The sequence below is a fragment of the Panulirus ornatus genome, chromosome 30 (assembly GCF_036320965.1).
Source record: "Panulirus ornatus isolate Po-2019 chromosome 30, ASM3632096v1, whole genome shotgun sequence".
NCBI lineage: Eukaryota > Metazoa > Arthropoda > Malacostraca > Decapoda > Palinuridae > Panulirus > Panulirus ornatus.
The window spans coordinates 18269614-18296112 of NC_092253.1; the positions used below are offsets into that span (position 1 = coordinate 18269614).

Consider the following 26499-nt stretch of genomic DNA (forward strand, 5'->3'; position numbering starts at 1 on the left):
CTTTACCCTTGAGCTTCATTTCACTCAGAGGCAAAACATCCAGGTTCCTTTACTCAAACATACTACCTATCTCTCCTTTTTTCTCATCTTCGTTACATCCACACACATTTAGACACCCCAATGTGAGCCTTCGAGGAGGATGAGCACTCCTCGTTTGACTCCTTCTTCTGTTTCCTCTTTTAGAAAGTTAAAATACAAGGAGGGAAGGGTTTCTGGCCCCCCGCTCCCGTCCACTTTAGTCGCCTTCTACGACACGTGTATATATATACATACACATACATATACATATGTAAATGCATACTCATACATATACACATGTACATATTCATACTTGCTTGCTTTTATCCATTCCTGGCACCACCTTGCCCCATAGGAAACAGCATCACCATCCCCTATGTCAGTGAAGTAGCGCCAGGAAACAGACAAAGCATGGTCACATCTGCTCACATCCATACACCCATACACAAGCTGTCATGAGCAATGCACTGAAACCACAGCACCCTATCCAAATCCAGGCCCCACAGACCTTTCCGTGGTTTACCCCAGATGTTTCATATGCCCTGGTTCAGTCCACTGACAGCATGTTGACCCCAGTAAACAAAATTGTTCCAATTCACTTTATTATTCTACAGTTTCTTACTTGAATCAGCCACCAGTGCTGTATCATCAGTGAACAACAACTGACTCACTTCCCAGGCCCTCTCATCACCAATGGACTGCATACATGCCCCTGTTTCCAAATCTTGCATTTACCTCCTTTATTACCCTATCCATAAACAAATTAAACAACCATGGTGATATCACTCACCACTGCCACAGACTGATCTTCACTGGAAACCAATTACTCCCCTCTGTTCCTATTCATACACATGCCTTACATGCCTTATTCATTTAGCATTAATGGGATGGTCTTGATTAGGGTTGCAGTTACCTATGCAGTCTTGGCTACCATAAAAAAGAAATATTCCTAAATATAATTATGTTATTCACCACCACACTATGCTTGTATATGAAGTAAGAGCAGATCATGAAACCAAGTTGAAAAGAAATAAACTCTCCAAGTCCTTACTTTTTATAAGGAGCTGTTAGAAATTTCAAGCACATTCACCTCTTACCCTCATTAAGCTGTGGACCAGGCCAGCATGAAGGTAACTATTATACCTTTCTGAGTGTTCTTCCTGTATTCAATCATCCATCTATCACTTCATCAGGGATTTTTTTTTACCATGCATATGAGGATGAACAATGAAACAATGCTATGGTGTGAGGTTTAATCAGACCCTGTTAAGGTACTAAAACACGATCTGAGACTGTCTTAACTAAATCAGTTTCCTAACATCTCAAATACTTATAAGGGAGACAACATTAAGCAGGGAATGCCGTAAGCCTCTTTACTTACCTCCAATTTGATCTTGTGAATAGCATTAAAAACCCATCCCACAGTTCCATCTCCACCTGCTACTATTACTCTGCATGTGACATCTGAGGCTAACAGACGACACCATTCCAAGGCTTCTTCTGGAGGCCGGTCTGCTAAATCTATTACCTGTGCTGGATTCAGGACATTTCGGAAAGATGACAACACACTATCAGCTTCATTGCTACCAGATTTTCGATTCCCTGAAAAGATAGCTTCAATTAGACTGGTATCTCTTTCAAGCATTCTGAAAAGCTACTCTATACATTCTGAGAAGGGTAAACGGTGCAAAATGCCTTTCAAACATTTTTCAGCAGTTATCTCTATGCCTTCTAGTTTATGAGCTCTGAATGAATGAGATTAAATGATGGTTAATGCAGCCACTGTGTGTCAAGGTTTTTGCACTATGTCAACACACTTCATGACTAGAAAGTTCTTGGTTACATGGTTGACTTCCCATGGTTTAGTGTCCATGTCATCTTTTGACAAGACATTAGAGACACTGGTCTCTTTAGTTCTTTATAAATTACAGAAAAAGATAAAGATAAAATGAAACTTTTGGGATAGCATCAACTTAAAGTTATAAGCACACTTTCTCATGTTCACCAGTTTTATTTATTTATCTATCATACTACGTCAATGACTACCACATTAGCAAGGTAGCGCAAGGAAACAGATGAAAGAATGGCCCAACCCACCCACATACACATGTATATAGATACATGTCCACACACGCACATATACATATCTATAAATGTTAACGTACACATATCGATACACACGCAAACATATACATATATACACATTTACATAATTCATACTGTCTGCCCTTATTCATTCCTCTCGCCACTCCGCCACACATGAAATGACAACCCATCCCCCCCCCCCCGCATGTGCGCAAGGTAGTGCTAGGAAAAGACAACAAAGGCCACATTCATTCACATTCAGTCTCTCGCTGTCACGTATAATGCACCAAAACCACAGCTCCCTTTCCACATCCAGGACCCACAAAACTTTCCATGGTTTACCCCAGATGCTTCACATGCCCTAGTTCAATCCAATGACAGCATGTTGACCCCGGTATACCACATCGTTCCAATTCACTCTATTCCTTGCAAGCCTTTCACCCTCCTGCATGTTCAGGCCCCGATCACTCAAAATCTTTTTCACTCCATCTTTCCACCTCCAATTTGGTCTCCCACTTCTCCTCGTTCCCTCCACCCGACACATAAATCCTCTTGTTCAATCTTTCCTCACTCATTCTCTCCATGTGCCCAAACCATTCAAAACACCCTCTTCTGCACTCTCAACCACGCTCTTTTTATTACCACACATCTCTCTTACCCTTTCGTTACCTACTTGATCAAACCACCTCACACCACATATTGTCCTCAAACATCTCATTTCCAGCACATCCACCCTCCTCCGCACAACTCTATTTATAGCCCACGCCTCTCAACCATATAACATTGTTGGAACCACTATTCCTTCAGACATACCCATTTTTGCTTTCCAAGATAACGTTCTCGACTTCCACACATTTTTCAACGCTCCCAGAACTTTCGCCCCCTTCCCCACCCTATGATTCACTTCCGTGTCCATGGTTCCATCTGCTGCCAAATCCACTCCCGAATATCTAAAACACTTTACTTCCTCCAGTTTTCCTCCATGCAACTTTACCTCCCAACTGACTTGTCCCTCAACCCTACTGTACCTAATAATCTTGCTCTTATTCACATTTCTTCTTTCACACACTTTACCAAACTCAGTTACCAGCTTCTGCAGTTTCTCACATGAATCAGCCACCAACACTGTATCATCAGCGAACAACACTGACTCACTTCCCAAGCTCTCTCATCCACAACAGACTGCAAACTTGCCCCTCTTTATAAAACTCTTGCATTCACCTCCCTAACAACCCCATCCATAAACAAATTAAACAACCATGGAGACATCACACACCCCTGCCGCAAACCTACATTCACTGAGAACCAGTCACCTTCCTCTCTTCCTACACATACACAAGCCTTACATTCTCGATAAAAACTTTTCACAGCTTCTAACAACTTGCCTCCCACACCATATATTCTTAATACCTTCCACAGAGCATCCCTATCAACTCTATCATATGCCTTCTCCAGATCCATAAATGCTACATACAAATCCATTTGCTTTTCTAAGTATTTCTCACATACATTCTTCAAAGCAAACACCTGATCCACACATCCTCTACCACTTCTGAAACCACACTGCTCTTCCCAATCTGATGCTCTGTACATGCCTTCTCCCTCTCAATCAATACCCTCCCATATAATTTACCAGGAACACTTAACAAACTCATACCTCTGTAATTTGAGCACTCACTTTTATCCGCTTTGCCTTTGTACAATGGCACTATGCAAGCATTCTGCCAATCCTCAGGCACCTCACCATGAGACATACATACATTAAATAACCTTACCAACCAGTCAACAATACAGTCACCCCTGTTTTTAATACATTCCACTGCAATACCATCCAAACCGGCTGCCTTACCAGCTTTCATCTTCCGCAAAGCTTTTACTACCTCTTCTCTGTTTACCAAATCATTTTCCCTAACCCTCTCACTTTGCACACCACCTCGACCAAAACACCCTATATCTGCCACTCTATCATCAAACACATTCAACAAACCTTCAAAATACTCACTCCATCTCCTTCTCACATCACCACTACTTGTTATCACCTCCCCATTAGCCCCTTCACTGATGTTCCCATTTGTTCCCTTGTCTTACGCACTTTATTTACCTCCTTCCAAAACCTGGTTTAAAAAGAGAGATATAGATAAGTATACGTATGTAAGTAGCAGAGATGGCCAGAGAGCATTATTGGTTTACGTGTTAATTGATAGGCGCACGAAAGAGAGACTTTTGGATGTTAATGTTCTGAGAGGTGCAACTGGAGGGATGTCTGATCATTATCTTGTGGAGGCAAAGGTGAAGATTTGTAGAGGTTTTCAGAAACGAAGATAGAATGGTGGGATGAGGAGAGTGGTGAGAGTAAGTGAGCTTGGGAAGGAGACTTGTGTGAAGAAGTACCAGGAGAGACTGAGTACAGAATGGAAAAAGGTGAGAACAAAGGACGTAAGGGGAATGGGGGAGGAATGGGATATACTTAGGGAAGCAGTGATGGCTTGTGCAAAAGATGCTTGTGGCATGAGAAGTGTGGGAGGTGGGCAGATTAGAAAGGGTAGTGAGTGGTGGGATGAAGAAGTAAGATTATTAGTGAAAGAGAAGAGAGAGGCATTTGGACGATTTTTGCAGGGAAATAATGCAAACGACTGGGAGATACATAAAAGAAAGAGGCAGGAGGTCAAGGGAAGGGTGCAAGAGGTGAAAAAGAGGGCAAATGAGAGTTGGGGTGAGAGAGTATCATTAAATTTTGAGGAGAATAAAAAAAAATGTTCACCAGTTACAGACATTAATATGTAAACACAAGAATATTGTCTTTTATCAGTACTCCATTTTCATTCTTATACTTGTTTATCTAGTTAGTGAATACATGTACCTTTATATGACTTTTTTGTTTGGCAGATGTTATATTCCTATTAATAAAATAAAAAGTTATACTGTATAGAAAAATATAGAAAAATATACACACTACTAACCCTAGGCACATGCAGATCAATATTAAATATAGTACTTTTGTACAATAAAAACCATGAAGAACTCAAAAACTGGGGCAAAATATTTATATTTATTATACTTTGTTGCTGTCTCCCACGTCAGCAAGGTAGCGCAAGGACACAGACAAAAGAATGGCCTAAACCACCCACATGCACATGTATATACATACATGTCCACACACACACACACACACACATATACATACCTATACATCTCAATGTATACATATATATACACACAGACATATACATATATACACATGTGCATAATTCATACTGTCTGCCCTTACTCATTCCCGTCGCCACCCCGCCACACATAAAGTAACAACCCCCTCCCCCCGCATGTGCGCAAGGTAGCGCTAGGAAAAGGCAACAAAGGCCATATTTGTTCACACAGTCTCTCGCTGTCATGTATAATGCACTGAAACCACAACTCCCCTTCCACATCCAGGTCCCACTGAACTTTCCATGGTTTACCCCAGACGCTTCACATGGCCTGGTTCAATCCATTGACAGCACGTCAACCCCGGTATACAACATCGTTCCAATTCACTCTATTCCTTGCACGCCTTTCACCCTCCTCCATGTTCAGGCCCTGATCACACAAAATCTTTTTCACTCCATCTTTCCACCTCCAATTTGGTCTCACACTTCTCCTCGTTCCCTCCACCTCTGACACATATATCCTCATGGTCAATCTTTCCTTACTCATTCTCTCCATGTGACAAAACCATTTCAAAACACCCTCTTCTGCTCTCTCAACCACACTCTTTTTATTACCACACATCTCTCTTACCCTTTCATTACTTACTCAATCAAACCAACTCACACCACATATTGTCCTCAAACATCTCATTTCCAGCACATCCACCCTCCTGCGCACATCTCTATCCATAGCCCATGCCTCGCAACCATATATCATTGTTGGAACCACTATTCCTTCAAACATACCCATTTTTGCTTTCCAAGATAGCGTTCTTGACTTCCACCCATTCTTCATCGCTCCTAGAACTTTTGCCCCCTCCTCCAACCTATGATTCACTTCCGCTTCCATGATTCCATCCGCTGCCAAATCTACTCCGAGATATCTAAAACACTTCACTTCCTCCAGTTTTCCTCCATTCAAACTTATCTCCCAATTGACTTGTCCCTTAACCCTACTGTACCTAATAACCTTGCTCTTATTCACATTTACTCTCAGCTTTCTTCTTTCACACACTTTACCAAACTCAGTCACCAGCTTCTGCAGTTTCTCACCCGAATCAACCACCAGCGCTGTATCATCAGCAAACAACAACTGACTCACTTCCCAAGCTCTCTCATCCACAACAGACTGCATAGTTGCCCCTCTTTCCAAAACTCTTGCATTCACCTCCCTAACAACCCCATCCATAAGCAAATTAAACAACCATGAAGACATTACGCACCCCTGCCGAAAACCTACATTCACTGAGAACCAATCACTTTCCTCTCTTCCTACATGTACACATGCCTTACATCCATTTACATAAAAAGATTATCTCCCTATCAAGCCAAATCAAGGAAATAATTTCATCATATTTTTCCTTCCCAATGAACACCCTTTCTTTAAATCCTTCCTTTATCTTACTTACCTATGACAATAACAGGGCTCCAGTTATTTATCTTTGGCCTTAAAACTTCTTTAATAAGGAGGTCTTTCCTCATTCTAGATAATTTCAAGCGAATAGAGTTTGGCGGAACAATGCAATCACTCAGCTTACCCAAGTCACAAACCTGTGGGGAACATTCATTTATTGCACATTCTGTATTTCAATTTAATTCAGTCCTGAAAAAATGGTAAACATGAGTCAACAATCACAACAGTTTCAATGCAAAAGGATCTGCAATGCCTGTTATCATGCAATTTTACAAGTTTTCTGGAAGCAAATTTGAAACTCTTAGAAAATGAAGGCTCAAAGAATCCTGAGAACCTTCCTTCTGAGAATATTGAAAAAACCAAAGATCCATTGAGAACTACACATATTGCATACCAAGTACATATATGAATATCATAATGTAATCCTTGGACCTCTTTCATAGGATTCTTGCAGCTTTTAAAGTTTTGCTCAATATGAGGAAAGGGTAAGTAGGCTTTTCTGAGGCTGTAGTGACTTGATTACAAGCAAAATCTCCCCAGGCCTTTGTGATGAAATACTGTACACTCGAATCTGGGATGTTGCCTTTGGACATATCAGGATGGAGTGGAAAAGGTTTTGAATGCTCAAGGCTTGAACATACACGTGGGTGTAGGATGTGCATGAAACAGGATTAAACGGAGCGATGAGGTATAAAGGGGACACCGTGCTGTCAGTGGATTGACCCTGGGCATATGAAGCTACCAAAAGGAACCTTGGATACATTTATTGGGCTTGGCTGTCAGCAAAGGATGCCATTTCTTCATCCCTTATGCTGGAAATAACGAACATGAGGTTGAATGGAGAAAAAATGGAAGTGGAGTGTTTTAAAATAAATAGGAGTGGATATGGCAGTGAATGGAACCATGGAAGTAGAGGTGAGTCACAGGGTAGGTGAGGGGATGAAAGCTCTAGAAGCACTGAGGAATGTGTGGAAAGAAGGGTCACTATCTGAAAGGGCAAAATTAGTTATTATGTTTGAAGGTATGGGAGTAATAACAATGACGATGCATAAATTCAAGGCATAGAGAATAGATGAGAATGTACAGAGGGTGAACATGCTGGAAATGTAATGTTTAAGGATAATATGTAGTGTGAGGATGGTTGATTGCAGAGGAAATGAGTGTAAGAGAGAAATGCAGTAATTAGAAGGGTATGGTTGAGAGAGCTGAAAAGGGTGTGCTGAAATGGTTTGTTCATGTGAAATAAATGAGTGAGGAGAGGTTGGTAAAGTGGAAAGGACAAGGAGACGGAGGTGAGCAAACTGGAGATGGAATGATGGAGTGAAAAAGATCTTAAGGGTGCTTGGGGCCTGAACATGCTGGAGGGTGAAAGGCATGCATGGGATAGGGTGAATAGGAGCAATGTGGTATATGGGGATATGGGGGATGATGTGCTGTCAATGGACTGAACCAGGGCTTAAAAAACATCTAAGAAAACCACAGAAAGGTCTTTGGTTCTTGGTTGTAGATAGAAGGCTGTGGTTTTGGTGCATTACACAGAACATCTAAAGAATGGTTGTGAGCGAATGTGGCCTTTTGGAGGAATGTGTGGAGAAAGAAGTAATCATCTCAGAGGGTGAAAATGAGTGTTTGAAGGTAAAGTAGTCCCAGTGATGTTGTATGATTGAGAGGTCTGGACCAGAGAGAATGTGTAGAGAAGGGTGGATGTTATGGAAATATAATGTTTGAGGACAATGAGTGATGCAAGGAGGGTTGATTAAGTAATAAAAGGGTTACATAGAGGTTTGGTAATAAAAAGAGTAAAGCTGAGGGAACTGAAGAAGGTATACTGAAATTGTTTGGCCATATGCAGGTGATGAGTGAGGAAAGGTGGGCAAAGAGGATATATGTAAAAGATACAGAGGGAACAAGGAGAATGGGGAGACCAAATTGGAGATGAAAGGATGAAAAGAAAAAAACCCTGAATGTTCAGGCTTGAACATGTAAAAGGATGACAGGTTTACACAGGACACAGTGATCTGGAGCAATGTGGTACACAGGAGGCAGTGTCCTGCCAGTGACTGAATCAAGACAAAGGAAGCAGCTGGGGTAAGAAATGTGAGGCCTGGTTCTGTATAGGGGGCTATGGTTTCAGTACATTACACAAGGCACTTCAAAATGAATCTAAGCGAATGAGGCCTTTCCTTCATCTGTTCCTGGAGCTGCCTTACTAATGTGGGAAAAGGCAAAGAAATATGGAATATATGTATGTATACACAACACTGGTAATACAACACTGATCATTATCTTGTGGAGGCGAAGGTGAAGATTTGTAGAGGTTTTCAGAAAAGAAGAGAGAATGTTGGGGTGAAGAGAGTGGTGAGAGTAAGTGAACTTGGGAAGGAGACTTGTGTGAGGAAGTACTAGGAGAGACTGAATACAGAATGGAAAAAGGTGAGAACAAAGGAGTTAAGGGGAGTGGGGGAGGAATGGAATGTATTTAGGGAGGCAGTAATGGCTTGTGCAAAAGATGCTTGTGGCATGAGAATCATGGGAGGTGGGCAGATTAGAAAGGGTAGTGAGTGGTGGGATGAAGAAGTAAGATTATAAGTGAAAGAGAAGAGAGAGGCATTTGGACGATTTTTGCAGGGAAATAATGCAAATGAGTGGGATATGTATAAAAGAAAGAGGCAGGGAGGTCAAGAAAAAGGTGCAAGAGATGAAAAAGAGGGCAAATGAGAGCTGGGGTGAGAGAGTATCATTAAATTTTAGGGAGAATAAAAAGATTTTCAGAAAAGAAGAGTGAATGTTGGGGTGAAGAGGGTGGTGAGAGTAAGTGAGCTTGGGAGGGAGATTTGTGTGAGGAAGTACCAGGAGAGACTGAGTACAGAATGGAAAAAGGTGAGAACAATGGAAGTAAGGGGAGTGGGGGAGGAATGGGATGTATTTAGGGAATCAGTGATGGATTGCGCAAAAGATGCTTGTGGCATGAGAAGAGTGGGAGGTGGGTTGATTAGAAAGGTTAGTGAGTGGTGGGATGAAGAAGTAAGAGTATTAGTGAAAGAGAAGAGAGAGGCATTTGGATGATTTTTGCAGGGAAAAAATGCAATTGAGTGGGAGATGTATAAAAGAAAGAGACAGGAGGTCAAGAGAAAGGTGCAAGAGGTGAAAAAGAGGGCAAATGAGAGTTGGGGTGAGAGAGTATCATTAAATTTTAGGGAGAATAAAAAGATGTTCTGGAAGGAGGTAAATAAAGTGTGTAAGACAAGGGAGCAAATGGGAACTTCAGTGAAGGGCGCAAATGGGGAGGTGATAACAAGTACTGGTGATGTGAGGAGATGGAGTGAGTATTTTGAAGGTTTGTTGACTGTGTTTGATGATAGAGTGGCAGATATAGGGTCTTTTGGTCGAGGTGGTGTGCAAAGTGAGAGGGCTAGGGAAAATGATTTGGTAAACAGAGAAGAGGTAGTAAAAGCTTTGTGGAAGATGAAAGCCAGCAAGGCAGCAGGTTTGGATGGTATTGCAGTGGAATTTATTAAAAAAGGGGGTGATTGTATTATTGACTGGTTGGTAAGGTTATTTAATGTATGTATGACTCATGGTGAGGTGCCTGAGGATTGGCGGAATGCGTGCATAGTGCCAATGTACAAAGGCAAAGGGGATAAGAGTGAGTGCTCAAATTACAGAGGTATAAGTTTGTTGAGTATTCCTGGTAAATTATATGGGAGGGTATTGATTGAGAGGGTGAAGGCATGTACAGAGCATCAGATTGGGGAAGAGCAATGTGGTTTCAGAAGTGGTAGAGGATGTGTGGATCAGGTGTTTGCTTTGAAGAATGTATGTGAGAAATACTTAGAAAAGCAAATGGATTTGTATGTAGCATTTATGGATCTGGAGAAGGCATATGATAGAGTTGATAGAGATGCTCTGTGGAAGGTATTAAGAATATATGGTGTGGGAGGCAAGTTGTTAGAAGCAGTGAAAAGTTTTTATCGAGGATGTAAAGCATGTGTACGTGTAGGAAGAGAGGAAAGTGATTGGTTCTCAGTGAATGTAGGTTTGCGGCAGGGGTGTGTGATGTCTCCATGGTTGTTTAATCTGTTTATGGATGGGGTTGTTAGGGAGGTGAATGCAAGAGTTTTGGAAAGAGGGGCAAGTATGAAGTCTGTTGGGGATGAGAGAGCTTGGGAAGTGAGTCAGTTGTTGTTCGCTGATGATACAGCGCTGGTGGCTGATTCATGTGAGAAACTGCAGAAGCTGGTGACTCAGTTTGGTAAAGTGTGTGAAAGAAGAAACTTAAGAGTAAATGTGAATAAGAGCAAGGTGATTAGGCACAGTAGGGTTGAGGGTCAAGTCAATTGGGAGGTAAGTTTGAATGGAGAAAAACTGGAGGAAGTAAAGTGTTTTAGATATCTGGGAGTGGATCTGGCAGTGGATGGAACCATGGAAGCGGAGGTGGATCATAGGGTGGGGGAGGGGGCGAAAATCCTGGGAGCCTTGAAGAATGTGTGGAAGTCGAGAACATTATCTCGAAAAGCAAAAATGGGTATGTTTGAAGGAATAGTGGTTCCAACAATGTTGTATGGTTGCGAGGCGTGGGCTATGGATAGAGTTGTGCGCAGGAGGATGGATGTGCTGGAAATGAAATGTTTGAGGACAATGTGTGGTGTGAGGTGGTTTGATCGAGTAAGTAATGTAAGGGTAAGAGAGATGTGTGGAAATAAAAAGAGCGTGGTTGAGAGAGCAGAAGAGGGTGTTTTGAAATGGTTTGGGCACATGGAGAGAATGAGTGAGGAAAGATTGACCAAGAGGATATATGTGTTGGAGGTGGAGGGAACGAGGAGAAGTGGGAGACCAAATTGGAGGTGGAAAGATGGAGTGAAAAAGATATTGTGTGATCGGGGCCTGAACATGCAGGAGGGTGAAAGGAGGGCAAGGAATAGAGTGAATTGGATCGATGTGGTATACCGGGGTTGACGTGCTGACAGTGGATTGAATCAGGGCATGTGAAGTGTCTGGGGTAAACCATGGAAAGCTGTGTAGGTATGTATATTTGCGTGTGTGGACGTATGTATATACATGTGTATGGGGGTGGGTTGGGCCATTTCTTTCGTCTGTTTCCTTGCGCTACCTCGCAAACGCGGGAGACAGCGGCAAAAAAAAATTATTATTATCATTATTATTATTATTATTATTATTATTATTATTATCATTATCATTATTATTATGTGAAGCATCTGGGGTAAACCATGGAAAGTGTGTGGGGCCTGGATGTGGAAAGGGAGCTGTGGTTTCAGTGCATTATTACATGACAGCTAGAGACTGAGTGTGAACGAATGGGGCCTTTGGTTTTGGAAGGAGGTAAATACAGTGTGTAAGACAAGGGAACAAATGGGAACTTCAGTGAAGGGGGCAAATGGGGAGGTGATACCAAGTAGTGGTGATGTGAGAAGGAGATGGAGTGAGTATTTTGAAGGTTTGTTGAATGTGTTTGATGATAGAGTGGCAGATATAGGGTCTTTTGGTCAAGGTGGTGTGCAAAGTGAGAGGGTTAGGGAAAATGATTGGGTAAACAGAGAAGAGGTAGTCAAAGCTTTGTGGAAGATGAAAGCTGGCAACGCAGCAGGTTTGGATGGTATTGCAGTGGAATTTATTAAAAAAGGGGATGACTGTATTGTTGACTGGTTGGTAAGGTTATTTAATGTATGTATGATTCATGGTGAGGTGCCTGAGGATTGGCAGAATGCTTGCATAGTGCCACTGTACAAAGGCAAAGGGGATAAGAGTGAGTGCTCAAATTACAGAGGTATAAGTTTGTTGAGTATTCCTGGTAAATTATATGGGAGGGTATTGATTGAGAGGGTGAAGGCATGTACAGAGCATCAGATTGGGCAAGAGCAGTGTGGTTTAAGAAGTGGTAGAGTATGTGTGGATCAGGTGTTTGCTTTGAAGAATGTATGTGAGAAATACTTAGAAAAGCAAATGGATTTCTATGTAGCATTTATGGATCTGGAGAAGGCATATGATAGAGTTGATAGAGATGCTCTGTGGAAGGTATTAAGAATATATGGTGTGGGAAGCAAGTTGTTAGAAGCAGTGAAAAGTTTTTTTCGAGAATGTAAGGCATGTGTACGAGTAGGAAGAGAGGAAAGTGATTGGTTCTCAGTGAATGTAGGTTTGCGGCAGGGGTGTGTGATGTCTCCATGGTTGTTTAATCTGTTTATGGATGGGGTTGTTAGGGAAGTGAATGCAAGAGTTTTGGAAAGAGGGGCAACTATGCAGTCTGTTGTGGATGAGAGAGCTTGGGAAGTGAGTCAGTTGTTGTTCGCTGATGATACAGCGCTGGTGGCAGATTCCTGTGAGAAACTGCAGAAGCTGGTGACTGACTTTGGTAAAGTGTGTGAAAGAAGAAAGTTGAGAGTAAATGTGAATAAGAGTAAGGTTATTAGGTACAGTAGGGTTGAGGGTCAAGTCAATTGGGAGGTAAGTTTGAATGGAGAAAAACTGGAGGAAGTGAAGTGTTTTAGATATCTGGGAGTGGATTTGGCAGCGGATGGAACCATGGAAGTGGAAGTGAATCATAGGGTGGGGGAGGGGGCAAAAATTCTGGGAGCCTTGAAGAATGTGTGGAAGTCGAGAACATTATCTCGGAAAGCATAAATGGGTATGTTTGAAGGAATGGTGGTTCCAACAATGTTGTATGGTTGCGAGGCATGGGCTATGGATAGAGATGTGCGGAGGAGGGTAGATGTGCTGGAAATGAGATGTTTGAGGACAATATGTTGTGTGAGGTGGTTTCATCGAGTAAGTAATAATAGGGTAAGAGAGATGTGTGGTAATAAAAGGAGTGTGGTTGAGAGAGCAGAAGAGGGTGTTTTGAAATGGTTTGGTCACATGGAGAGAATGAGTGAGGAAAGATTGACCAAGAGGATACATGTGTCAGAGGTGGAGGGAACGAGGAGAAGTGGGAGACCAAACTGGAGGTGGAAAGATGGAGTGAAAAAAAATTATGAGTGACCAGGGCCTGAACATGCAGGAGGGTGAAAGGCGTGCAAGGAATATAGTGAATTAAAACGATGTGGTATCCTGGGGTCGACGTGCTGTCAATGGATTGAACCAGGGCATGTGAAGCATCTGGGGTAAACCATGGAAAGTTCTGTGGGGCCTGGATGTGAAAAGGGGGCTGTGGTTTCGGTGCATTATTACATGACAGCTAGAGACTGAGTGTGAACGAATAGGGCCTTTGTTGTCTTTTCCTAGCACTACCTCGCACACATGAGGGGGGAGGGGGTTGTTATTCCATGTGTGGCGAGGTGGCGATGGCAATGAATAAAGGCAGACAGTATGAATTATGTACATGTATATATAGGTATATGTCTGTGTGTGTATATATATGCATACATTGAGATGTATAGGTATGTATATTTGCGTGTGTGGACATGTATGTATATACATGTGTATGTGGGTGGGTTGGGCCATTCTTTCATCTGTTTCCTTGCGCTACCTCGCTAACACGGGAGACAGCGACAAAGCAAAATAAATAAACAAATACAACACTGGTGACTGATTCAAGTGAGAAACTGCAGAAGCTGGTGATTGAGGTTGGAAAAGGGTGTGAAAGGAGAAAGTTGACAGTAACTCTGAATAAGAGCAAGGTTATTAGGTACAGTAGGGTTGAGGGACAAGTCAATTGGGAGGTAAGTTTGAATGGAGAAAAACTGGAGGAGGTAAAGTGTTTTAGATATCTGGGAGTGGATTTGGCAATGGATGGAACCATGGAAGCGGATGTGAATCATAGGGTGGGGGAGGGGGCAAAAGTTCTGGGAGCGTTGAAGAATGTTTGGAAGCTGAGAACATTATCTCGGAAGGCAAAAATGGGTATGTTTGAAGGAATAGTGGTTCCAAAGATGTTATATGGTTGCAAGGCGTGGGCTATGGATAGAGTTGTGTGCAGGAGGGTGGATGTGCTGGAAATGAGATGTTTGAGGACAATATGTAGTGTGAGGTGGTTTGATCGAGTAAGTAATAATATGGTAAGAGAGATGTGTGGTAATAAAAAGAGTGTGGTTGAGAGAGCAGAAGAGGGTGTTTTGAAATGGTTTGGTCACATGGAGAGAATGAGTGAGGAAAGATTGACCAAGAGGATATATGTGTCAGAGGTGGAGGGAACAAGGAGAAGTGGGAGACCAAATTGGAGGTGGAAAGATGGAGTGAAAAAGATTTTGAGTGATTGGGGCCTGAATATGCAGGAGGGTGAAAGGCGTGCAAGGAATAGAGTGAATTGGAACAATGTGGTATACCGGGGTCGACCTGCTGTCAATGGATTGAACCAGGGCATGTGAAGTGTCTGGGGTATACCACGGAAAGTTCTGTGAGGCCTGGATGTGGAAAGGGAGCTGTGGTTTCGGTGCATTATTACTTGACAGCTAGAGACTGAGTGTGAACGAATGTGGCCTTTGTTGTCTTTTCCTAGCGCTACCTCACGCACATGAGGGAGGAGGGGGTTGTTATTTTATGTGTGGCGGGGTGGCGATGGCAATGAATAAAGGCAGACAGTATGAATTATGTACATGTATTTTTTTTTTTTTTTTTTTTATACTTTGTCGCTGTCTCCCGCGTTTGCGAGGTAGCGCAAGGAAACAGACGAAAGAAACGGCCCAACCCTCCCCATACACATGTATATACATACGTCCACACACGCAAATATACATACCTACACAGCTTTCCATGGTTTACCCCAGATGCTTCACATGCCTTGATTCAATCCACTGACAGCACGTCAACCCCGGTATACCACATCGCTCCAATTCACTCTATTCCTTGCCCTCCTTTCACCCTCCTGCATGTTCAGGCCCCGATCACACAAAATCTTTTTCACTCCATCTTTCCATCTCCAATTTGGTCTCCCTCTTCTCCTCGTTCCCTCCACCTCCGACACATATATCCTCTTGGTCAATCTTTCCTCACTCATTCTCTCCATGTGCCCAAACCACTTCAAAACACCCTCTTCTGCTCTCTCAACCACGCTCTTTTTATTTCCATACATCTCTCTTACCCTTACGTTACTCACTCGATCAAACCACCTCACACCACACATTGTCCTCAAACATCTCATTTCCAGCACATCCATCCTCCTGCGCACAACTCTATCCATAGCCCACGCCTCGCAACCATACAACATTGTTGGAACCACTATTCCTTCAAACATACCCATTTTTGCTTTCCGAGATAATGTTCTCGACTTCCACACATTCTTCAAGGCCCCCAGAATTTTTGCCCCCTCCCCCACCCTATGATCCACTTCCGCTTCCATGGTTCCATCCGCTGCCAGATCCACTCCCAGATATCTAAAACACTTCACTTCCTCCAGTTTTTCTCCATTCAAACTCACCTCCCAATTGACTTGACCCTCAACCCTACTGTACCTAATAACCTTGCTCTTATTCACATTTACTCTTAACTTTCTTCTTCCACACACTTTACCAAACTCAGTCACCAGCTTCTGCAGTTTCTCACATGAATCAGCCACCAGCGCTGTATCATCAGCGAACAACAACTGACTCACTTCCCAAGCTCTCTCATCCCCAACAGACTTCATACTTGCCCCTCTTTCCAAAACTCTTGCATTTACCTCCCTAACAACCCCATCCATAAACAAATTAAACAACCATGGAGACATCACACACCCCTGCCGCAAACCTACATTCACTGAGAACCAATCACTTTCCTCTCTTCCTACACGTACACATGCCTTACATCCTCGATAAAAACTTTTCACTGCTTCTAACAACTTTCCTCCCACACCATATATTCTTAATACCTTCCACAGAGCATCTCTATCAACTCTATCATATGCCTTCTCCAGATCCATAAATGCTACATACAAATCCATTTGCTTTTCTAAGTATTTCTCACATACATTCTTCAAAGCAAACACCTGATCCACACATCCTCTACCACTTCTGAAACCACACTGCTCTTCCCCAATCTGATGCTCTGTACATGCCTTCACCCTCTCAATCAATACCCTCCCATATAATTTACCAGGAATACTCAACAAACTTATACCTCTGTAATTTGAGCACTCACTCTTATCCCCTTTGCCTTTGTACAATGGCACTATGCACGCATTCCGCCAATCCTCAGGCACCTCACCATGAGTCATACATACATTAAATAACCTTACCAACCAGTCAACAATACAGTCACCCCCTTTTTTAATAAATTCCACTGCAATACCATCCAAACCTGCTGCCTTGCCGGCTTTCATCTTCCGCAAAGCTTTCACTACCTCTTCTCTGTTTACCCAATCATTTTCCCTAACCCTCTCACTTTGCACACCACCTCGACCAAAACACCCTATATCTGCCACTCTATCATCAAACACATTCAACAAACCTTCAAAATACTCACTCCATCTCCTTCTCACATCACCACTACTTGTTATCACCTCCCCATTTGCGCCCTTCACTGAAGTTCCCATTTGCTCCCTTGTCTTACGCACTTTATTTACCTCCTTCCAGAACATCTTTTTATTCTCCCTAAAATTTAATGATACACTCTCACCCCAACTCTCATTTGCCCTTTTTTTCACCTCTTGCACCTTTCTCTTGACCTCCTGTCTCTTTCTTTTATACATCTCCCACTCAATTGCATTTTTTCCCTGCAAAAATCGTCCAAATGCCTCTCTCTTCTCTTTCACTAATACTCTTACTTCTTCATCCCACCACTCACTACCCTTTCTAATCAACCCACCTCCCACTCTTCTCATGCCACAAGCATCTTTTGCGCAATCCATCACTGATTCCCTAAATACATCCCATTCCTCCCCCACTCCCCTTGCTTCCATTGTTCTCACCTTTTTCCATTCTGTACTCAGTCTCTCCTGGTACTTCCTCACACAGGTCTCCTTCTCAAGCTCACTTACTCTCACCACCCTCTTCACCCCAACATTCACTCTTCTTTTCTGAAAACCCATACAGATCTTCACCTTAGCCTCCACAAGATAATGATCAGACATCCCTCCAGTTGCACCTCTCAGCACATTAACATCCAAAAGTCTCTCTTTCGCACGCCTGTCAATTAACACGTAATCCAATAACGCTCTCTGGCCATCTCTCCTACTTACATAAGTATACTTATGTATATCTCGCTTTTTAAACCAGGTATTCCCAATCATCAGTCCTTTTTCAGCACATAAATCTACAAGCTCTTCACCATTTCCATTTACAACACTGAACACCCCATGTATACCAATTATTCCCTCAACTGCCACATTACTCACCTTTGCATTCAAATCACCCATCACTATAACCCGGTCTCGTGCATCAAAACCACTAACACACTCATTCAGCTGCTCCCAAAACACTTGCCTCTCTTGATCTTTCTTCTCATGCCCAGGTGCATATGCACCAATAATCACCCACCTCTCTCCATCAACTTTCAGTTTTACCCATATTAATCGAGAATTTACTTTCTTACACTCTATCACATACTCCCACAACTCCTGTTTCAGGAGTATTGCTACTCCTTCCCTTGCTCTTGTCCTCTCACTAACCCCTGACTTTACTCCCCAGACATTCCCAAACCACTCTTCCCCTTTACCCTCGAGCTTCGTTTCACTCAGAGCCAAAACATCCAGGTTCCTTTCCTCAAACATACTACCTATATATGTATATATGTATATATATGTATGTGTGTGTGAGTGTATATGTGCGTATGTATGTGTATGTGTGTGTATGTGTATATGTATATATATATGTATATTATCCCTGGGGATAGGGGTGAAAGAATACTTCCCACGTATTCCTCGCGTGTCGTAGAAAGCGACTAGAGGGGACGGGAGCGGGGGGCCAGAAATCCTCCCCTCCTTGTATTAACTTTCTAAAATGGGAAACAGAAGAAGGAGTCACGCGGGGAGTGCTCATCCTCCTCGAAGGCTCAGAGTGGGGTGCCTAAATGTGTGTGGATGTAACCAAGATGTGAAAATGTACATGTATATATATGTGTATATGTCTGTGTGTGTATATATATGTATACGTTGAGATGTATAGGTATGTATTTGTGCGTGTGTGGACGTGTATGTATGTACATGTGTATGTGGGTGGGTTGGGCCATTCTTTCGTCTGTTTCCTTGCGCTACCTCACTAACGCAGGAGACAGGAACAAAGCAAAATAAATAAATAAATAAGTAATTGGTTTCAGCCTGGGCTATCAGCTGAAAGAACCAGCCATAATGTCTATGTATATACATGTGTATGTGGGTGGGTTGGGCCATTCTTTCGTCTGTTTCCTAGTGCTACCTCGCTAACGCAGGTCATGGCAATTAAGTATAAAGAATAAATATATGCAGATGACTATGATGTCCTTGAATAAAAGAATACTTATCCTTGTTATAATAAAAAATTGTAATTGGTTTCAGCCTGGGCTATCAGCTGAAAGAACCAGACATTATGTCGAGAGATAATCACCAATGGAATTATCAAAAAAAAACCTAAGTTGCTGAAAACAAATATAACAAATACAGATGTCTGACAATGTGAATGATGAGACAGTGAAGCCTGGATGTCTCTAATAAGCTTAGAGATCCAGAGAATTATGTTGTGACCAGCCTGGTGCAGTATAACAACTGGGATGTTGAGCCATTGTCATCAATGGGGGTGACTAATGAGAAGAGGGAAGCACTCCCTGAGCAACTTATTTCTCCTACCACTGACTGACTGACTGGTCAGCACAGGATGGGTGACATAACCTCACCAAAAGGAGAGTTAAAAGTGGTGAGATGTTTCTGACTCCAAGATACCTAAGATGAGGTTTAACTAGAATGGCAGGGCTAGCTCCAATTGCTTACAGTAGTTCTTGCTTGATGTATATGGCTATTCTTCTCTGCTACCACCTGCATTACATAATTATTGATTTTTGGTTCAACTACGAACGATTTCAAGTTTTCTTTCAAATGTATTTGTAGTTGCACCATGCAAGTTTCTTATTTCGCTTGGCAGTACAGCTTCCTTACTGAGCTGCTATACATTATGCTTGTTTTTTTTTTTAAGTATGTTCTGTGGTATTCTTGAAAACTTAACAACTCTATATCTTCCCTAATGAGAGGCCTTAAGGTTAATACATTTTCTTTTATACCTTCAAAATATTGCCATGCACAGATCATCATACATCTTTCTCTTCTTCTTTCTAAAGCATATAGCTGCAGTTCTTTCAGCCTTTTGTGGTGGTCAGTATGTTCCATCCCCTCCATTTTGCTTGTAAAGTGCCTCTGAATTTTTTCTAGTATGTGCTGCAATGGACTGACTCAGGGCATGTGAAGAGTCTGGAGTAAATCATGGAAAGTCTGTGGGGCCTGGTTGTGGATAGAGGGCTGTGGTTTTAGTGCATTACACATGACAGCCACAGAATGCAGCCTTTCTTCGACAGTTCCTGGAGTTAACTTGCTAACATGTGAAATGGTGATCAAGTATCTATAAAAAAAAAGGAAAATATAAGGCATTACCTTGCTAATGTGCAAGATGGTGATCAGTATTTAAAAAAAGATAATATATTTCTAAGGTTTTGTTAGTGATCATACAACACAACAGTATTCAATTTTGTTCTTATGTATACCTTAAACATTTTTATCATTAGGTTTATTTTCTTGTTGAGAAAGTTCTTTGAACCACAGCACTCTTGATAGTACTGTTTTCTCAATATGCTTTCTTAAATCTAGTTTCTCATTCATGAAACCCAGATCATTTATATTTGACCCACTTCTATCAATTTTTCTGTTGGGCATTTTTATGGCACCACTAATGAATCTTTCCTTGACCCATACATTATTTGCTCAAATTTGAGTACATTAAATTTCATTAGGTTCACTTCTGCCCAACTGCAAAATGTGTCTAAATTTTTTTGCATCCCCATCTGATCAGTTTCTGACCCAATCATTTTGCTTACTCTGGTGTCATCAGCAAAGCTCCTTACATATGCTTTCCCTTTCTTCACTGTACAAACAGGCCCTTTAGAAAAAGATGGTGTTGCAGATTTCATTAGAAACAAATTTTACCTCTGCTATATTTATGATGCAGTCATCATGGGCTGATCGATGACACCAACAACACCACCAGTCACTCAACTTAGGTTCTGTTCCACAGTCATTTTCACAAACTTCACACTGTGCATTAAGTGGCAGATTTCCTGTAAAAAGAATAAACATATCTTTAAAAAAAATCCTCTTGTCCAACTGTTATCTAAAATATTTTTCTGAGAAAAAAAATACATGCAAAGATATAACACCCAGTAACCTCAGTAACAACAACAAACATTCAACACTACAATAGACAACTGGAACAATGGCTCATCCAGAACAGAATTTCTGCACCTCCACATTTGTCTTCAGTCACTCTATTAACCTCAACCATACACAAATCTAACCTAAATCCTACAGCCACCTTGTGTGAATATTCACTCCAACTGAGCAAAACACCATATAACCTATGCATCAAGTACTATACTCACAACATTCACTTCCCACACCAAAAAAATCAACATGCAAACTAAATGCCCTCAAAACACTTAGTGGTTCAGACTTGGACAAGAATCCCCTAGAATCCTCTAAAAGCTGAAAACTGGCTCATCCAGAATAGAATGACTGGCTCCACAACTGTTATCAATCACTCTTTTCATCCCAATCAAAACTTTTGTGGACAACACTCTAACTGGGCACAACACCAACCTCTTGGCATCACATGCAATACACATGATATTCACTTCCTACACCAAAAAACATCAACACACAAACTAATTACCCTTAGAACACTAACTGGTCCCAGACTTGACAAGAAAAAGGATCTGTTAGAATCATCTACACACAGTTCATCCCCTCCACCCTAGTCCATATCACACCTGCCTGCTGTCCACCCTCTCAAAAGCAAATATAAAAAAGGTGCAAACAACACAAAACAGAGCACTCAGAACAATCATGGCAGCCCAGAAGCCATAAACACACATCTACACATTGAAACAGATTCTTCCAAAGCAATTTCACCTAAGCAGGCTCAGCACTCAATTCTTTGCAAAAGCACAAGATGCCTTCCACCCAAATTACTCCATAATCACAATTCATTCACTGTTATGAGTATGTTACAAATCATACTGCATTAATAAAGATATCTAATTATAACATATGGTGTTTTTGACAAGTGCTCATGAGCTGGCAACAGGTAACTGCTTAATGTTCGTTTAAATCTGGCACTTTTAATGTTCTTCCAAAAAGCTCTTTATTACTTCGTTATTATGAGTGTCAATAGCAAGAAATACATTACATTTGAGGATGTTTATGAAGTTCTATAGGCAGCAGAGGGTAAACACTATATCATTTTTCTTTATTTGTTTTTCCCCTGCTATAGGATGTTGTTTTAAAGAAAAACTAATGCCAGGTTTGAATATTTTATGATTTTTGCCTTGACAAAGAAATAACAAAATGGACCAATTATTCTTTTCATAATTTATCAGAGAAATCACACTCCTCAGGAATGCAGCTGGATATCATGCCTGCAGCTAAAGGGGAAAGTCTATCAAAGGATTGATACAGTTGGTTAGAGTGTGAGTTTGAAAGGAGAGAACCTTGAAGAAGTAGAGTGTTTTAGATATGTTGGAGTGGACATGGCAGCAAACAGAACCATGGAAGCTGAAATAAGCCATAGGATGGGCAAAGGGATATGATCGCAGGTGTGTTAAGGATCAAGTGGAAAGCGAAGTAGTTTTCTGTGAGTGCAAAGATGGGTATGTTTGATGGTATAGTATATATGTGAGAAAAATAAAAACAGTAGCAGAGTACACAAGGCTCACCTCACCTCACAACGAAAATCTAAAACAAATGAATTCCTGCATAGATTATTGAAATAAAAAAAAATCTACTTACCTATTCACAAAAGAAATATTACAAAAACCATCTCGGCCAATACAAAACAAAAAACATGCAGGTCAATTTCTTCTCAAAACTACATGAACCTTATTCATAACTTCACAAATTGTTCACATCCATAGTGTTCACTACTAACACAATGTCTGGTAACTTTCTTAAGTCACAACACACTTGGGTCAATGTGACCAAATCTTGCTATGCCATTCAGTTTGATAGTTTACACACTTTTACCCTCATTGCCTCCACCCATAAAGTTCTCTACATGTTAATCCTCAACACCAGTACCAATTTGCCAGCCTCTAAGTCCTACTCCAGTACTAACTCCACATATTGATTTGTTTCACACCCCTAGTGTAATTCACTTCTGGAATGCAACATGAATAATTAGGTCAAAGCAACTTTTCCTCATGACTGCGTGATCCTCCAGCTTAGCACCAAAATCTGCACAGCCTAGCTACAGCTTGGGAGATTCTATGCTAATCAAGAGAACCAGGTAGATCTCACTTGGCACACTTCTTCTCCCTAGGGGATCCCTTGGCCTCGATGCTGCCATCCGTGACACAACATAGCAGGTCAGGACCTGTTGTATAATTCTGGGTATTCTACTGTCCTCTCATAGCCATCGTCCCTCAGACGAAGCTAAGTCACCAACACTCTGATTCCTGTCAAAAATCCACAATATGTTCACTGCTAGAAATTCCCCATATCTTCAATCAATCTATGACTCTCTATGCACCATATACAACATTGTTCTATAACTCAGCTACATACCTGCTTAAATAATAGCAAAATGGACAGATGCCATGCGCATGTCCCAGACTACCAACCTGCCGGACAGGTTACCCTCTACCATGCCACAGGCCTACCAACTTCAACCAGCTAGCTTCCCTTATCACACTCAGCCCCTGAAACTTTTTCTATGTCCTCACCTACACAATCATTACTTACAAAATACTTGAAATGCCTACCTTTCACTTGATCTGCAATCCTCCAGGAGCATCTGAGAGGAATCAACTCTGCATTCTCCCCTTTTCTCTCCTTCATGCTGATCTTCCCTGATCTGGGTGGTGTACCTACCATCCCTAAACTCTTTTGGGGGTTCCAACTCTTGTGTTTTAGTTCTACCATAATGTCACCAATCACCCCTGACTGGCTGTCACCACTGATCCCAAATCTCTGCAAAACTTCAACAGTATCAGGTATCTCCAGTGCTTTTTCTGCTTCCTTCTGTCCCTCATCCTGCTGCTCCCTCCTGTCTGTTTGCTCTTCCAAGTCAGATTCTTCATTCCCCATCCATGGATGCAAATTACCCAGGTGCAGCACTCTACCTAGTCCCAAGTCTTTCTCTGGTCTCACCTGATAAATTCCTCTGCTGTCATCCGTCACCTCCACACTACTCAACCTCCTCACCAAACTTGGGCTGGATCTTGTTTTTTTCCACCATGTGATGATTCTTAAGCAGTACCTGCTGTCCTACTCACAATGCACCGCTTTTCCCTGTTCGTTCTGCTTTCTTCAATTTCCCTCCTGGTACTGCTGTATGTTCTCTCTAGCCATTCTCCAAGCAGACTGATGTGTGTCTCTTAATCTTTTGATCCACTGATAGTGGGTCCTTGTAGCTTCTTCAGTGGCTATACTGAATCTATCCTAGGGCAAATGAGGTTCCACTCCAAACACTAAGTAATGCAGGGAAAATCCTGTAACTGGGTGTGGTGTACCGTAATGGATGGCCGTTAAACTTAACAAATACCTAGGCAATTGCTCCCTTTGCTCCTTGCCTAGTGAAGCCAGTATTCCCATGCAGCATATGGTTGAATTGTTCACAAGTACCATTTCCTTCTAGGTGGTAAGGTAGGGTGTAGTTCTAGTCTTGTCAATGTGGTAATACATGCACAGTTCCAGCACAAACTGCCCCTCAAAACTCCAACCTTGGCCACTATGCAGCTTCTCTGGACAGTCAAACTGATTAAAGATTTCCATCAACATCTTTCCAATCATAGGAGCTTTCTTGTTCCTCATTGGGAAAGCTAAAGCAAATTTGCTAAACACATCAGTCACAATTAACACACTTTCCTTCCCATCTCTCAATGGATCTATCTTAAAGGTGAAATCAATGGCTACCAGCTCCCATGGCTTACTAGCCTCCACTGTCCCCAGTTTAGTTTTAGCTTGCACACCTTCCTCTTTGCCCATAGCACAACTCTTACACTGAGTAACATGGACCAACATCCTCATATAAGCCTGGCCAAAAGTAGTTGAGCTGTAGTCCTAGTCACTTCCTGATGGGCCCATTATTCAGGTGCTGCTTGTAGAACTTCCTTTCATTTCCGTACTGGCAAAATCTTTCTCCAGTTGCTGTAACTAACTGGAGATTATAAAAAATAAGGGTGTGGAAATGTTACATAAATATAACTTGCTGTGCCGAATATACTACTGGATCAAGGAATCAGTTATGTTAATCAACCTAAAATGCCATGCTCAACCATGCTCTGCTACCAATTCTGTAATGAGGTAAAGCTGCCCTCAAAGGAGAAAATACCAATAGCAGAGTACACCTCATCTCACTTATGGAGAAATTCTAAAGCACAAATGAATTCCTGCATAGGTCATTGAAACATAATAAAAGAATCTACTTACTTATTTAATAAAGAAATATTACAAAAGTAATCTTAGCCAAAAGCAAAACAATAAACACTCATGCCAATTTCCTTTCAAAATTAAATGAACCCTTACTCACAACATTGAATTAAAGATTTCCAAAAGTTCACAGATTGTTCACATCCAGGGTGTTCACCATCAACACAATGCCTGATTACTTTTTTAACTGAAGTCACAACACACAATACCAGTCAGTTTAATAGTTCACACATTTTTACTCTAATTGTCTCTGTCCATAAACTTTACACACTAACCCTTAACACCAGTGCCAATTCTTCATCCCCTAAGTCCTACTCTAACACTAACTCACATTAACCCTTAACACCAGTACCAATTCTTCATCCACTAAGTCCTACTCTAACTCCACATATTGATCTGCCTCACAATCCAAGTATAATTAATTTCTGGAGCCCAACTGTGTGATCCTCCAACTTAGTGCCAAAATTTGTGCAACTTATAAGATTCTATGTCACTCCAAAGAATTTGGTAGATCTCATCAGGCACATTTCTTCTCCCTGAGGAATCCCTTTTCCTCAATGCAGCTGTCCTTGACACAAAGTAGCAGGGTAGAACCTGCTGTATAATTCTAGGTATTGTACCCCCCTCTCGCACCCAATGTCCCTCAGATGATGCCGAGTTGCCAACACTCTGATCCCTGTCAAAAATCCAAAATATCCTCACTGCAAGGAATTCCCCATTATCTTCATAACAATCTATGACTCTCAATGCACCATATACAACAATGTTCTACAGCTCAGCCACATACCTGCCTAGATGATGGAAAATTTCCTCTACAAGTAGTGAACATGTTGACGTTACAAGTGCCATGCCTGGACAGGTTCCCCTCCACCAAACTGAAGACCTACCAACCTCAACCAGCTAACTTTCCTTACTACACATACAAGGTGAATATGTCAGAAATGAAATGAAATGCTTAAGGACATTATGAGTCCAAGGAAGTTTGATCAGATGAGGAATGATTGGGTAAGTGAGGGGTGTGTTAGCAGGAAGAGTATGTAAGAGACAGCTGACAAGGGTGAGCTGAAATGGTTTGGACTTATGGAGTTAAAGAGTGAGATGTTGACTAAAAGGGTATAAGTGTTGGAAGTGGAAGGGACAGGACAGTGGAAACTGAGGACAAAATGGAAGGATGAGGTGAAAGTTACTTTCAAGTGTATTTGGACTGAACACATAGGAGAGTGTGAGGTGTCCATGGGATAAAGTAACTTGGTGTAATGTGGCATACAGGA

At 41.7% G+C, this 26499-nt stretch overlaps 1 protein-coding gene across 2 annotated transcripts in view; it reads right to left on the bottom strand.

The window, feature by feature from the left end:
- Dgkepsilon (diacylglycerol kinase epsilon) overlaps positions 1-26499 on the bottom strand; it is a 197176-nt gene that overhangs the window by 87874 nt on the left and 82803 nt on the right. For both annotated transcript variants that reach the window (XM_071679837.1, XM_071679838.1), the window contains exons 4-6: positions 20732-20862; positions 6695-6836; positions 1400-1620 (exon numbers count right to left, since the gene is read on the bottom strand). In XM_071679837.1, the coding sequence (XP_071535938.1) occupies positions 1400-1620; positions 6695-6836; positions 20732-20862 (494 nt within the window). The remainder of the gene's footprint in view (positions 1-1399; positions 1621-6694; positions 6837-20731; positions 20863-26499) is intronic.